At 43.8% G+C, this 15,824-nt stretch overlaps 1 protein-coding gene across 2 annotated transcripts in view; it reads right to left on the bottom strand.

The window, feature by feature from the left end:
* Positions 1-214: 214 nt before the first annotated feature.
* Positions 215-15,824, bottom strand: part of rnf144aa (ring finger protein 144aa) — a 58,813-nt gene continuing 43,203 nt past the window's right edge. For both annotated transcript variants that reach the window (XM_038967884.1, XM_038967885.1), the window contains 5 exons: positions 13,351-13,411; positions 10,855-11,074; positions 7,779-7,926; positions 7,003-7,092; positions 215-4,976 (listed from right to left, as the gene is read on the bottom strand). In XM_038967884.1, coding sequence (XP_038823812.1) covers positions 4,845-4,976; positions 7,003-7,092; positions 7,779-7,926; positions 10,855-11,074; positions 13,351-13,411 — 651 coding nt within the window. In that variant the 3' untranslated portion in view covers positions 215-4,844. The remainder of the gene's footprint in view (positions 4,977-7,002; positions 7,093-7,778; positions 7,927-10,854; positions 11,075-13,350; positions 13,412-15,824) is intronic.

Genomic DNA, 15,824 nt, shown 5'->3' on the forward strand with positions numbered 1-15,824 from the left:
TGAGACATGTATTGCCTTATTCACACCATACGGCCAAAGCTGAGCCAAGCTGTACTGGTCTGGACTGGTTACACATCCACCATAGTTGCTGGAAACGTGCTGGAAAGGACAATGCGAAAAGAAAATCTGAGCCAGCACAGTACGATTCAGCCCGACCTATAGCGTGAACTAATGTCAATATGCTTGCAGCATTTATGTCCAGAGGAGAGGCGAGTCACAAAAAACAACCACATTTATTCCATTTCACAGTGTTAGTGGAACAATAGATACATGGGAGAAGTACAATGTGTTTATCCAATGCTCTCCACACATGCCAATTTACAAGGTTACATCTTTTGAAAAGTTGGAAATATGAATCCTTCCACAGTTAACACAAATACAAGCCATTACTGTATGATTTACTGCATCAAAGCCTACAGAACAAGTATAACACAAAGGCAACCTAAGTACGGTAAGTGTGAAAGTCAAACTTAGAATCCAGGATAAAGGGTACGTCATGACAGAAACCTTCGGACCTTTTGTGCACACAATGTTGTTTCGGACTCCCTAAAATTAAGAGGCACAGTTTGACCTCTTTTTAAAAACATATAGCATTGTTATCATCTGATATAACAGGTTGAAATATAGTTTAGAAGCCCAACAGTGTGAACAAAGAGCAAAATAGGTTTCAAGCCATAGAATATAATTGTGCAACAGGCTTGGTCTCACCTCGAGGTGAATGGAGTTTATTAAATGTTTTGTGTCCCTTCGCTGCATAATGCTGAAAGAAACCAGATGATAACACTAATGACTGTACGAGTCATCGGAGTTTGATTGGTATACTGGCAAAATCAGTTGAGTCAGAGGACTTTGTGACAAGCATTCAAGATTCTCTCAGCTCAAAGCCCCTCTAAACCAAATGGAAGATGAGAACTTGTTTCCACTTCTCTTGAATGTACATTTCCTATAGTCACGCAATGCCATCCTCCCAAGTCTCTGAGTTCTGAGGAAGCCTGGAAATAGAGGCTACATTTCTTAAAATTACAATCCCCGAACCCCTTTAATAAGGACAACAAAAAGTGTCGGTGACAGCTTTACACATTTCCAAAGAGAAGGCAATATTTAATGGGCAGGGCCGGCTATAGCCTTTTGGGGCCCTAAGTGAGATTTGTTTGGGGGACCCCCACCTAGCGGGATCTTTTTTATTAGTGGCCCCCGTCTTGACGATGGGGGATTTCCTGCAGTTCTATAAAAAAATCCTCTGCGTGCGCAGCTTTGAGCAACAATTTAAGAAAAACGTACAGAAAGTTTAACTATACACACATCCCCAGGCGTTTTTTTAGATAACAGCTATTCTAGTTATGCTAATGTTAGCTAGCGAGCTGAATGGCTGAATGCCTATGACTGAATACCTCGATATAACTGGCAATTAATCACAATTCATTCTTTTCATTGTTTGACAGACCTCATTTCCACACTATGAGGTTGGAATAATACTGTGAATGTGTGAACATGATAATTCCCTTTTAGTGTTTAAGCTGTTTGAAAAGACTGTCTGAAATGTCATCCTGTTTTCATGGAATGGTGTTTTGGCCTTCCATGGTGACATCACCATGCAGTAAATTAGTTAATAGACCAACAAGAAAGAGAGTTCCAAACCTTTTTGCCAATAACAGCTACTTTTCAGTTTTCCCCTCCCCACTCAGACCACTCCCAGACAATCCTAGCAAAAATGTTGCCTGAGAAATTGCTCTTAGCTAAGAAGCCATCTTTGTTTATTTTTTACCGTTTTAATTGAAAACAATCACAGAAATGATTTGATATTGAGATGAAAATGGCTGCATTGGACCTTTAAAGCATGTTTTTTTCTGCAATTTTACATACTTTGCCATGGGGTGGGGATAGAACTTTGCAATTGTAGAAATGTCAGGTAATTCTACAAATTTTGCCATGGGGCAGAAAGAAAACATTTCAGGTTTACAGCCAATTTACTGCAATTCTACACATTTTATAATGACTTATGCCATGTTAATATGATATCGGAGTGAGAATGACCAACACAATCAAAAACGGGGGCCCCCTGGAGGTCAGGGCCCCTGGGCACGTGCCATGCATGCCCGGTAGGTATGCGGCCATGATTACTACGAGTTTAGATAGATGGCTAGACTAAGTACCACTCTGAAAATTGTTAACTGACATTGCTAATTGACTGTCAGTGAGTGACATAAGAGAACAACTGCTAATGCACAACAAAATTCCAAAATGGCACCTGGTGTACTCTACTTTTCTTACTCGCAATAGTAAGTCGAGACCCTGATTGGCTTATGCCTGGAACTGGCCATACGGACATAAGATCTCCACTTTTACTTTACAAACCTTAAAACGCTTGAAACTATTCACTCACTCTCGATCTCCACCCACAAGACTTGCTTGGCATGATTGTCACCCAAAGACACGGTCAGCTCAGTGATCCACATGCTCAGTTGGGACCTTCATATTCCCTATTGCCAGAAAATAAGGGTAAATTAGCTCAACTGAAATGTTTTTTTATTTTTTATTTTAAAATCGAGTCTTTGACTACTTGCATGCATTAAGGATTAACGGGAAATGATGAGGCTAAAGGTACGAGGTACTGAAAAGTTAAGGCTAATGTTTTCTTTGTGTGTGGTGGCTACCATGAGCTAGAGGTGAATGGCTAATGCTAGTTCCAGTAACTGCCATACCCACTCTTCAAATGCTACGTGGAGACCAATACGGAAGAGCAAAATAAAAAAATCTGGGATTTCTGCAGAAGAGTATCTCAGCATTCTATATGTAGTCTACAGTAGTCCCGGATTTGTTTGTGCTTTTTCCCTAATCCATTGTCAAGCCAGTTTTGCGTGACAATTTCATAAGGAGTTGGCAAGAGAGCAGAAACAGACTGCCACCCAGGATTTTCTGTACGTGTTCCAAAGTGGCTTATTGATGACGGAACGCCAATGACCGATCTCTTGAGTTTAAATGTGTTTCAGAGTGAGAAATGGTGTCGCTACAGTAAATGCCTCCTCACCACACGTTCTGATGGAACAACTTAAGGGAAAACGATGGTGATGAAATAATGTATGGCTTCCCTGATAGATAAAAAATCAAATAAAATCAAATGAAACGGATGTAAGTCAACCGCCCTTTTGTGAAATTCTACTGTATGATGTGATAAATGGCACATGGAATCTGGTATAACATACTGGACCACTTGATATGACCACACTGTTAGCAAGACTAAGATAGGAAATGTACAAACTTGCATAGATACAGTCATGTGTAGAGCAGTTTTCAGATGTGTCCTAAACAGTCCGGTGAAGTTCTTGACATTTTATATCCCTGCAAAGGTTGCAGTAGCTGCATGTAGTGAGAGCTCTCGACTTGCTCCCAACAAAAACGTTGACAACAATACCACTAACATTATGCAAGTTTGCCACAGATTCACACAATTAAAAAATACATTGTATAGGATTATTGTTCATTACAGTAGTTGGATATATGACCAACATCAATGTAATATAGATCATATGAAGGGACATCTTTGTATCAGAGAGACAATTTAATTTCCTATGTTCTACCTGAAAATAGACAGGTTTTAATGAATGACTGATGCATTAAACAAATTCATTATTTAAGTGTGCTTTCACAAGGACGGAATTGGACAATGGCCATGTGTTTTTGTAAGACAGTTTTTTCTTCTTCTGAATACTGGAGGTGACGTTTTTGGCTTCGTTTCTTATTCATTTAAGGCCATTTGTTGCTATGTGGCTAAATATTATTCTTATTTGAGTTGAGAGGAACTCAGAAGGAAAACCACGACATCTATAGTAAAGTATTCCATTCGACAACACAAGTCAGAACCAGTTCCGGATGGTTTGTTCACGTCTGTGTGGACGGGGAGACGAATGTTCAGGGCCCATGTTCACAAAGTGTCTTGAAGTAGGAGTATCGATATAGGATCAGTTTTGTCTTGCCTAGATGAGCACTCCTACTCTGAGACTCTTCGACAAACACAGGACCAGGAGTCCTCTTTTTGGGCTGTGAGAAGGAGTTTGGGACACCCTCTCAAAAAGACACATATAGGAGTTCAAATCCATTTTGTAAAAAGAATAACTTCTTGCTGATAGTGGGAACAGAGCAAAAGATTACAGAAACACAGACATCACCAAGAGAGCGTGCTGTACAGGGGAGTGAGAGACAGAAAATCTCCCAACTCCCGCCCCGGTTCTTAAAGCGACAAACGGAGAGTCTTTAATGTGCAAACAGAGTAAACACAAAACGTTTGTCAAAACGTAACTCCAGTGCTATTTCCTGTATGTTGAGAGCTAAAAAGAGAGAGAAGAGGGGGGGAAAGCATTGTGTTCGACAAACCAACAAAAACAAGAAACTCGACTGAAACGAGTTAAGGTGAAGCTCCTCCGATAGTAGCAGCTCCTGCATGAAAATGTCTCCGACATCACGTCTTTATTTATCTCTTGATAAAACATCCTCTTCTTCTTCGGTTCTGTACTACACCACTGTCTGTAGCTCACCTCAAGGCCTCAGAGTGGCCCTGCTACAGTAAACGGACACATGCCCCCAAGCCCACAGAGAGGCGCATCATTGTCGTCCTCAAAGCCTGACCTCTGTGAACCCATCTTCCACCAGGCCAGGGAGCACAGGGTCAACACAACTCCTCTCCCACCATGACACTGCGAGCGAGATGGATCGGGACGCGGCTGGGCCCGAGACAGTGCAGCTAGGCCCCAGCCCCGTTAAATGAAGCACCGCAAGAAGCTTGGAGGGAGAAAACAGAAGGGACGAAAAATAAATATGGCCGCCTGCTTAGATGAGTGAGGCGGGGTTTAGGTGGGCAGGGGGTCGTCGTCCCCTTTGCTGCACTTGCACTTACAGCAGAGGACAAAGGGCGTGGCCAGGAGGAGAAAGGGAGAGGCCACCAGCAGGAGAAGGCCGAAGCCAGCGAAGATCCCCACCACCTTGGAGAAAGAGAGAGAGGAGAGAGAGTAAGAGACTGCAAACAAGACAGAGGCACCAGCAAATAAGATACCTTTTGTTTAGCCACACTGCAAACATATAACTAAAGACTATCACTAAGGAAGAACACAATTGGCACTATATGGAAATACTTTGAAAAAAACAGGACTAGCGTATGAGAGATCCCTTAACAAGATAACACACACCAAATTATTTCCACTTCCCTTCTCAAAACTTGCTCTCGTTTGACGTGATCATAACCCGTGCGAGTTATTTTCAATCTTTGTAGTGCAAGTCTCCCATCTCACCACACGGGGGCATCATATACGAGCAGAAACATCTCAGCTACAAAATGGCCTTCGAAAGTAGCAATTGCACGCAATCCTGCCTTCTTAGAATAAATGAATGGACTTCTGCCAGTGTCAGAGTAGGAGAGTCATTTTGAGGATCATCCAGGGCGGGCCAATGAAGGACAAGACAGCAGAGAGTGGCATCCTATGACAAAGACCTTTTGATAAAATAGCTCCATGCATGTACATACATTGTTGTTGCCATCCATTCTTGTGTATTTCTGTCCACTTCCCCCTTTTTGGAGGTCTTAGTAGTCACATTATTTACCCAGACGAGCTCCCCATGAACCTTTAGTTGCACCGGCATACCTGTGTTAACATGAGATCCTATTTGCTCAGATCAACCAACCCTTGGCAAAGCTACCGTACGTAATAGACCATGTCTGGTCTGAGAACAGTAAGCATCGAGAGCGGTGACCTTCATTCCTTCTATGGCGTCCCTAGCGGATGCAACCCCCTCAGCTCAAATCTCAAAACTGATTTGAAAATCAGATACAGAGGCGAAAAGAGAAAACACAGAGGCTGAGCTTTCTTAATAAAAAGGCAGGATATAGTAGGGCCTTTATTATATATTAGGGCCTTAATTCAGAAAATGTCTGAGTAGGAATGCTGATCTAGGATCTGTTTTTGCCATAATGAATAAGATTACATTGACAGGGAGGACCTCATCCTAGATCAGCACTTCTTTTGTGAATAAGGGCCCCGGAGTCCTTTCTGTATGTGTTATGCATTCATGAGGAGCTAAAGAGAGAGACTGGGCTTGGGAAGCAGTGAGGTTGCATGGGCTGGGTGAAGGAGGTGCAGTACCACAAGCTGTAATCATGCTCAAATGACTCAGCCTGTCCTACTGGGCAACAGATGTCAGTGTGTACGCTAGCGTTCACAACGCTCTGTTAAACCCGGGAAATGTGCTCGTCTATGACTAGATATGTGCCGGATGATAGCTAGAGCTGAACAATGACTGGGTGATGACCGGGTGAACAAGAACATATATAACGTCTACTCAATATTCTCATTCGATATTAGAATCAGAATTCTGAAGGATGTGTTGACTTTTATTTCGTAATGTATGGCATGCATTATGTATGTTGTAACTGAACATCTTAACAGTACCATAAAATAATATTGCGCAACTTTGGTTTTAATGAATATAATTTTTTATCCAGTCAACTCGGAGGTGTCCGCATGGTCCTAAAGCACACCGTTGCCTCATTTTGTATCACGTTCCAATGACAAAACTGGGGGGGACAAAAATGACATTTCAAAATGTGCAGTGAAAGTTGCGCCCCCTGCTTTTTACTTTAGAGATTGTGCCAAAGTAAAAGCATTACTCTAACCCATAAGTGACGTGCAAATGTCCACATATTATACACAGAAAGAAATCAACTATAAGAAAGCAATGCTGGAGACATGTTGACACTAACAACAACGGGCCAACACACAGAGCACATCGACCAAGCTGTGCTCTCCTACCGACTAGTGTTTTCACAGAGCACCATCCATGTTTATTCATGTTAAACATGTGTGTGCGTGTGTGGAAGTGTTTGTGTGAGGTGAAAGGTGTGTGCATGTTCCCTGCCACATGCTGCAGACATAGGGGAAGTCCAGTGTGTGTGTGAGTGAGTGTGAGAGAGAGAGAGAGACAAGGGAGGAAAGTGGGCGCACTAACTTTACTCACCTGTGTTCTGTGCCAGATGACAGACGCCCTGGAGTGGCCCAGTTTGTTTCGACAGGGCCCTTTGTCATAGTGGATCAGGAGGAAGTCATCCTGTGTCACACACACACACACACACACACACACACACACACACACACACACACACACACACACACACACACACACACACACACACACACACACACACACACACACACACACAGAAAGAGGAGAAAATAATGATCTATCATTAGTACTGAGAGGTAGGCTGCTTGGAGAAAATTGCTTTTAAATTACCAGTGTGGTGTAAAATCGCCTGTGGTCTGCAATTAGAATTGACTTAAGCCACTGCCAGTAAAGCCTCCTAGCCTCCTACAAGCCCAGATAAAATCCCTCCGTTTCAGTTCCATTGTCTTGTATCAAACATCATAAAAACGGGTTTGGATTTAGAAATCCATCCGCCTGCAGCCTTATCACACCTCCTGCAGTGCTGTTATTCCCTGATAACACATTGGATCACTGCTCACACTGCTAACACCAGACATGCGAAATATACACAGAGTGAATTCTATGCACATTTCAGACTGCTGTATTGAAGTCAGGACCAACATACTGAATAGGGAAATTAAGACCCAAAGATACGTGTGTATTATTCTATACGAACATGTTGCAGCAGCACAGATGTGGGGAGGTGTTTTGGGGAAACATTGGGACAAAGTTCTACTCATATCCAGGGGCTCCAGAAAGTTCCACTAGAAAGGGGTGTGTGTGCGCGTGCGACAAGGTTCTCTACTCACGTCCAGTGACTCCAGACAGTACCAGCAGAAGGCGTGTTTGCAGTTCTTGCACATCATCTGGGCACAGCCCTCGTCCCTCTCGATGTACACCTTACACTTGGGACAGCGCTTGATGGGACCACCGTCATCGTCACTCTTGTAGAAGGATCTGAAGAGACACGGTGAGCGCGCGTGAGAGAGAGAGCAATGTTCAGTGTGTTACGTTTCTTAAACAAATGTTGGTTGAAACAATTGCTTTTGCTGAATGACGCTAAAGAACAAAGACCATGAGACATCAGAGATCCAGAATGCCACAAGAGATTATCCACTCAGAGTTTATCATGCCACAGATCTTGAACAGCCTTTGTTAATGTACAATAGATCTAAGCTTGCAATAAACATCAACAGAATTTGCTCCTAACACCTGAAATGCAAACGAAATGAGAAACGAGAAACTCCTTCTTCTATTCATCTTAAAGGCAGGTCTTTTGTGTCCTTTTCCCACCTGAGTGCTGCTGACTCTTGAAGGCCAGAAAGGAGAGCAGGTGATGCTGTCGGCTGTCCTCTCAAGTGTCAGAGAGGCGGACAGACAACAAGCACATTCATTTTCTGAGCCAATTCTCCGGCTATTGATCGCATCTGGCCAGAGTGAATTAATGCACACCTTTCGTGTCCTACTTCATTTGACACCCTGGCAGTCATTTTGTAACTAAACAGGACTTTCGGATCCTAGCTTTTGCTCTGGAAGGAACGGGATAGAGGCCTGAATGTAATGGAATACTGGCTAAAGATCAGAAGGTAAAATACCTGGATCAGTGTGAGGATTAAGGAGAGAGTGTCCTTCTCCTGAATGCTGGCTGTTATGTCAGAGGAATATCATGGGAATAAAAAATCGTATCAGCAAAAGGCAGCAAGATCCAGGCAAAATGGGAAAGGTCCACAGAGTAATACATTTGCCCTTTGCAGTAATTGCTGCATGTGTCAGCTGGGTGCAGATCGGGCTAACAGTGTACGTGGAGTCCATTCGAATTAGGACACTAATTTCCCACACTCTTGAAGGGGAGAGAGGAGAAGAACGTACTCCAGAGCTTATTGTTTAGATAAGTGCAGTATGTACAGTAATCACAGTAAGAGCCTTACAAGCCACACTTGGAGTCCTGACAGGGGTAGAGAGAGAGAGAGAGAGAGAGGAGGCGCCAGAGTTTAAAGGGGAAGTTCAGGATTTTACAACTTGATGTTAGATGGTTCGCAAGCTAAAAGTAGTCTATGGGCCTGGAAAAACTGTAATCCATGGCTAGAGTTCAAGTTAGATGAAGTTTGTTGTGGCTGTTTAGAGAAAACAACTATGGATTACAGTTTCTTCTGGCCCATAGACTACTTTTTCAGGGTGAGGAACCATCTAACATTAAGTTGTAAAGTCCAAAACTTTCCCTTTAAACCACTGTGGCCTTTCGTGACATCTGAGGACAACTCCACAACCCTCCCTCTCTCGCTCTCGCTTTATTTTTAGATATACTTTTGTGTGTGTATATATATATATATATAGTGTGTCTACACCCCTTCAAATTAGTGGATTCGGCTATTTCAGCCACACCCGTTGCTGACCGGTGTACAAAATCGGGCACAAAGTCATGCAATCTCCATAGACAAACACTGACAGTAGAAGGGCCTTACTGAAGAGCTCATGGAATTTCAACGTGGCACCGTCATAGGATGCCACCTTTCCAACAAGTCAGTTTGTCAAATTTCTGCTGTTATTGTGACGTGGAAACGTCTAGGAGCAACAACGGCTCAGCCACCAAGTGGTAGGCCATTCATTTTCACAGAACGGGACTGCAGAGTGCTAAAGCGCATGGCGCGTAAAAACAGTCTGTCCTTGGTTGCAACACTCACTACTGTTCCAAATTGCCTCCGGAAGCAACGTCAGCACAAGAACTGTTCGTCGGGAGCTTCGTGAAATGGGTTTCCGTGGCCGAGCAGCCGCACACTAGCCTAAGATCACCATGCGCAATGCCAAACGTCTGCTGGAGTGGTGTAAAGCTCGGCGCCATTGGACTCTGGAGTCGACAGACAAAATCTCGGTTTGACTCGTGGCTAAATGGAAGCCAGTCCCCGCAGCAATGTTTCAACCTCTAGTGGAAACTCTTCCCAGAAGTGTGGAGGCTGTTACAGCAGCAGAGCCCATGATTTATGAATGAGACGTTCGACGAGCAGATGTCCACATACTTTTGGTCATGTACTGTAGCTTAGCCACTGGGCCACCACATTCTAGAGTTTTAAGTAGACAAATAGTCCAAATGCAGGTTGGCTAAGAGTTACGGCCTTGACTTCTATTGGCTCCTTATACTGACATATTATGCCTTCCTCTATGACCTTGGTCAACCCCGGCTAGCCTTATCTGAGCCCACGGGTCCCAGCACTATCATCAGGCAATCTGCTCCAGCAATACACTCAGTCATATTAAATATGCACTAGAAGGCACTAGATGACTAGTGCCTGGATGGTTATGCATGAGAGCAGCTGGCTTCATGGAGACATCAACACAGCGGTAGCTAGGCTGGTATCCAGGGTGGTAAATACAGGTTCCCACGGGGACCAGAGGCTGTGTCCTCACAGTGTCCTCAGTAGAGGGGTGAGAGCAGGTGAGGGCAGATCATCAACCACAGGAGAAAACAACTACGAGCTGTTTGTGTGTGTGCGGGCGCGCGAGCGCGTGAGTGTACGTGTGTGTGGATAATGGCACCAGGGTTTCCAGGGTAAGGACATCATTCCTGTCAAACGTACGAGTTTATTGTCTCAACAACACAGTGTTTACAGTGTGGCTCATTGCGGAAAGCCAGTTACCCCGATTGATTGAATGAGAACCTAATGTTTTTTGGGATGAAATGTCATTCAACGGTCACGGAGTCTAACCTCTCTCAACTAGCTTGAGGAGGTGATGGGGAGGAGAGTGCGATTGAGATGGTGAAGACAGAGGAGGAAGAAGAGGAAAAACTCCAGCTCCCTCTATACCTGGTCTCTAGGGATATCAAAGAATTGATGAGGTGGAGAGGAAGTGATTGATATGATGAAGGAAGGGGAGAGTCCAGTTCCATACCTGGTCTCTCCGGGTAGGAAAGCGGTGATGGGCAGGTTGTTCTCCTGGGGTGGGCAGACCTGCCCGGGGTGCCAGTTAGCCTTGCAGGCCGAGCAGAACTCCAGGGTGCACACGGCACACTTCACCAGCTGGGGCTGCGCCACCTCCATCTCCTTCAGCTGGCACACTGCCTGGCACGACGACGATGGGCACCACGTCCGGCACGGGTCCAGAAGCACCTCTGTGGTGGCACAAAACCAGGTGTCACCACCAACAGTTCTGTATACAGTGACTGCTTCCAAAGCATGGTGACAGGCCATGAGGTCACGAGGTGATTATAGCACCTATGTCTCTGTGTTAATACACACACACACACACACACACACAATTTCTCATTTGCAATGGCTTTTTGCACAGATTACAGATGGATCCATCTGTAATCTGTGCAAAAAGCCATTGCAAATGAGAAAGTGTGTGTGTGTGTGTTAACAAAGACATAGGCACTATGTGCCGGACGTGGTTTACTACTTTACTGTTGATAGTTGTCTTTTTTCGTGTCTATTAATAAAACATTTATCTTTTTATTTCATGCTTTTGACCGATGCACAAGTACACACTCTCGGAAGCACAAGTGTCATTTGACATCTGCACACACAGATCAGCGGCTAAATCAACATCTATTTTTCTCCAATCACCCTATTTAAATGTGCTTCTACCAAACTAAAACAAAGTTGGCAGACGCTCAATGTTTGGTCTGTGGCTACAAAACAAGTCCAACCATCCTGTCCCAATGACTAACACACACTGCTTGCCATCACATGGCTCTGTTCTGTTGACTCTCGCATGTTCCTCAGTCTGTTGCTGTTGAACCAAAATGGCAGCCCCCTGCCCTCCTGTCTGTGCTGCTCTGGCTCTGCGTCTCTCCATCCCTGTGTGTCTGTGTTTGTGCCTTTGGGTGGGTGGAGTACCTTCGAGGCACATGCCATATAGAGTGGGTGTGCAAGTCTGGCTGAGGTTAGCGTGGGAACCCCATGTCACAGATTAGCACATATCAATCACAATATTATTCACATTTTTGATGGTATTTGAGGTTTGTTAATAATAAAAGTTCTAAATGTGCTTTATGAGTAGCGTATGACCTTAGGGTGGCATTTGTATGACCATAAATGGGGCTTTGTCCATTCTGATTGTTTTATACTGTTCAATGAAACTTCAACCAAAAGTTGGAATATAGTAGGCACTTTGAATAGTGAAAAAAACAGGGCTATTGGGACAGGGAAGGAACCAAAGTGTTGGTCAGTGTTTCCCAGTGGACAATAATGAATGCTACATAAAAAAAAAAGTATTTTACTGTTGCTTTGATGTAGCTAAAATGTCCATGCTTTGCCTATTCCTCTCATATTTAGAATATACCATTGCGCAAACATGCTGATCTAGGCCTACACCAGCACTGGTATCAGGCTGTATTAGCTAGCTAGCTACTTTTGCTCTGACTAAGTACATTTAGCTAGCTAGCTGGCTAGCTGACTAGCCAGATCTGCAGCATTGCATCTGCACCATTGACCATGAAGACTGACTGCGAGTGGTTGTTGCGACTCATTCACTCGTGGTAGCGCAAAAACTGCTCTCCTTGAATGACAGGGGGCGGGGAATGGTGTGTGTGGAAGGAGAGAGACGACTCACGTAGCAAACGGAGTAAACAACAAAAACGGACATTATTTCACCGCCGAAGAGCCGGCGTTAACACGTTTAACAAACCAAACATTGAAATACCGTTATACAAGACTACATTTAGGTAGGGTGGCCTAGTGGTTAGAGTGTTGGACTAGTAACCAAAAGGTTGCAAGTTCAAATCCCCGAGCTGACAAGGTACAAATCTGTCGTTCTGCCCCTGAAAATAAGAATTTGTTCTTAACTGACTTGCCTAGAAAAAAAGAAAAAAAGGTATACCGCCCAGCCATACACCATTCACAGCAGAATGGCAGAATACTCCTCAGTGAGACTTTAACAACACTGCTCACATTCGAAAGGTATAAAAATATACCTTATTAAATATACAGACAACCACAGATGATGAATTCATAACCGAACACAGGGACTAAATATTAAAGGCTTTGAATTAGGATATTTAGACATACTGTATAGACATATAGTCCACAGCCAGACACAGTTTAGGTTATGATATAGCACTACCTATCCAATTAACATCACTTTAAATGTACCTGAAAAGGCTTTCCCCTCATGCATTTTTGATGGTGGCTGTGTTAAACTTTGATACAGAATTTAGGTTAAATCAGAACACAATAAAAAAGTTAGAGGGCTGTCATTGTCCTCCAGGTCAAATTGATATTGGACTCCAGGAAGAGTAGTTTCTGCCTTGGCAGCAGCTAATGGGGATCCCTAATAAATTCTAAATGGTGTGGGGAGACAAGGGAGTCAGGTGGGGCTCAATTACCTACACGCCCCACACACGCCTATGAGCAGCGATGCGGTCAGTGCGGTTACTCTCCCACTTACCCCTCTCAAACTGCAGCTTCTTGTATCTCTGCATAATCGCTGTAGCCACTATGCACTCAATCTGCAGGAGAAAGAAGAGGAAGAGTTAGGAACGTGATAGCTTACCAAACGAATACAGGAACATGATGCTTTCAGCCACACTACAGTCTGAAGATGATCAATTACAAAACCCCACTCAATTCCAGCATAATTAGGACTAGCCCACCGGTTTTATTCACATGTTCCGTGAGAGGTATATTTGCATACTGGCTACATATGCTAAAGGTTAAATGTAGTCATTATGCAATGATGAAAAAAACATTCGGGGGTGGGGGGTTTGAGTGTGAGAACAGTCAATTATGAGTCAAAGACATATCTGTCACAGTGGCTGGATGAGAGACGCCTCGTCTCAAGCCGGGTCCCATTAAAAGCCAGTGACTATGATTGATTGAAAACATACGGTCGTGCCGCCGGCCTCCGAAACAGAGAGTGAGAGGTGAGGCGCAGTGCCCTCAGCTTGACCTCAAATCGGGGAAGGACGCAGACGAGCGGGGCCCATGCACTCTGTATAAACACGCTGACACGTCTAGAAGGTGGGCCAGAGCTGAGACGGAGCTAGGCCAGACTGGTTTGTGCAGGTAGTTTTGGAGAAGACGGAGAGCGATATTCACAGAGAGGGCTAATGTCTGCTCGGCAAGGGACCCCAATTAAAAACACTGTCCTTCTGCAGCCTCAGAGGTCTCTGGAATGGATGTGGAGGTCTTTGAGGTCATGTTAAGAGATTTCTTTGATCTAAATAAAGCACATACATCATATGTATAGTATATGTATAGTAATTAGTAGTAGTAATAGAAAAAGTTCAACAGGTCTAAATATCAATAAAAGTAAATAAGTATTGGGCCAGGAAAGACACGAATCCCCGATATATATATATTTTTTATGTCTTTCAAATCCACGAAGGCCACTTGAAATTCATTGGTTTTGGTCATCAATGCTAATATTAGCAGTTGATAGCAGCGGCTTAGTAAATAAATCTGAAGAGTGAATTAAAGTTTCTCTTGGCCCATACAAGTTTAAAGGTAAGGAGACTATTTCTGTAACTATCCCTTTAAATTGGAACTTTCCACTTCCCCCGCATGTGTAAATAACTACCGTACTAACTGTGTAAATATGGAAGAAAGAAAATACTTAAATATATATTCTTAAATTGTTTTTACCTACAGTACATCCGGAGAGTATTCAGACCCCTTGACTTTTTTCACATCATATAACGTTACAGCCATATTCTAAAACAAATTAAATTAAAGAAATAATGACAGTGAAAAAAGGTTTTTAGAAATGTTTGCAAATGTATACATTTTTAAACAGAAATACCTTATTGACATAGGTATTCAAACCCTTTGCTATGAGACTGAAAATTGAGCTTAGGTGCATCCTATATCCATTGATCATCCTTGAGAGGTTTCCACAACTTGATTGGAGTCCACCTGTGGTAAATTCAATTGGTTGAACATGATTTGGAAAGGCACACACCTGTCTATACAAGGTCCCACAGTTGACAGTGCATGTCAGGGAAAAAAACAAGCCCTAAGGTCGAAGGAATTGTCCGTAGAGCTGTCTGCAGAAATGAAGGTCCCCAAGAATAGAGTGGCCTCCATCATTCCTAAATAGAAGAAGTATGCAACCACCAAGACTATTCCTAGAGCTGGCAGCCCAGCCAAACTGAGCAATCGGGGGAGAAGGGCATTGGTCAGGGAAGTGACCAAGAACCCAAATGGTCACTCAGACAGAGCTCCAGAGTTCCTCTGTTGAGATGGGAGAACCTTCCAGAAGGACAACCATTTCTGCAGCACTCCACCAATCAGGTCTTTATGGTATAGTGGCCAGACGGAAGCCACTCCTCAGTAAAAGGCAAGACAGCCCACTTGGAGTTTGCCAAAAGGCACCTAAAATAGTCTCAGATCACGAGAAACAAGATTCTCTGGGTCTCATGAAACCAAGATTAAACTCATTGGCCTGAATGCCAAGGGTCACGTCTGGAGGAAACCTGGCATCATCCCTACAGTAAAGCATGGTGGTGGCAGCATCATGCTGTGGGGGTGTTTTTCAGCGGCAGGGACTGGTAGACTAGTCAGGATTGAGGGAAAGATAAATTTAGCAAAGTACTAAGAGATCCTAGATGAAAACCTGCTCCAGAGTGCTCAAGACCTCAGAATGGGGCGAAGGTTCACCTTCCAACAGGACAACAACCCTAAGCACACAGCCAAGACAACACAGGAGTGGCTTCAGGACAAGTCTCTGAATGTCCTTGAGTGGTCAGAGCCAGGACTTGAACCCGATCAAACATCTATGGAGAGACCTGAAAATAGCTGTTTAGCGACACTCCCCATCCAACCTGACAGAGCTTGAGAGGATCTGCAGAGAAGAATGGGAGAACTTCCCCAAACACAGGTGTGCCAAGCTTGTAGCATCATACCCAAGACTCAAGGCTGTAA

Source organism: Salvelinus namaycush, chromosome 28, assembly GCF_016432855.1.
Source record: "Salvelinus namaycush isolate Seneca chromosome 28, SaNama_1.0, whole genome shotgun sequence".
NCBI classification, from domain to species: domain Eukaryota; kingdom Metazoa; phylum Chordata; class Actinopteri; order Salmoniformes; family Salmonidae; genus Salvelinus; species Salvelinus namaycush.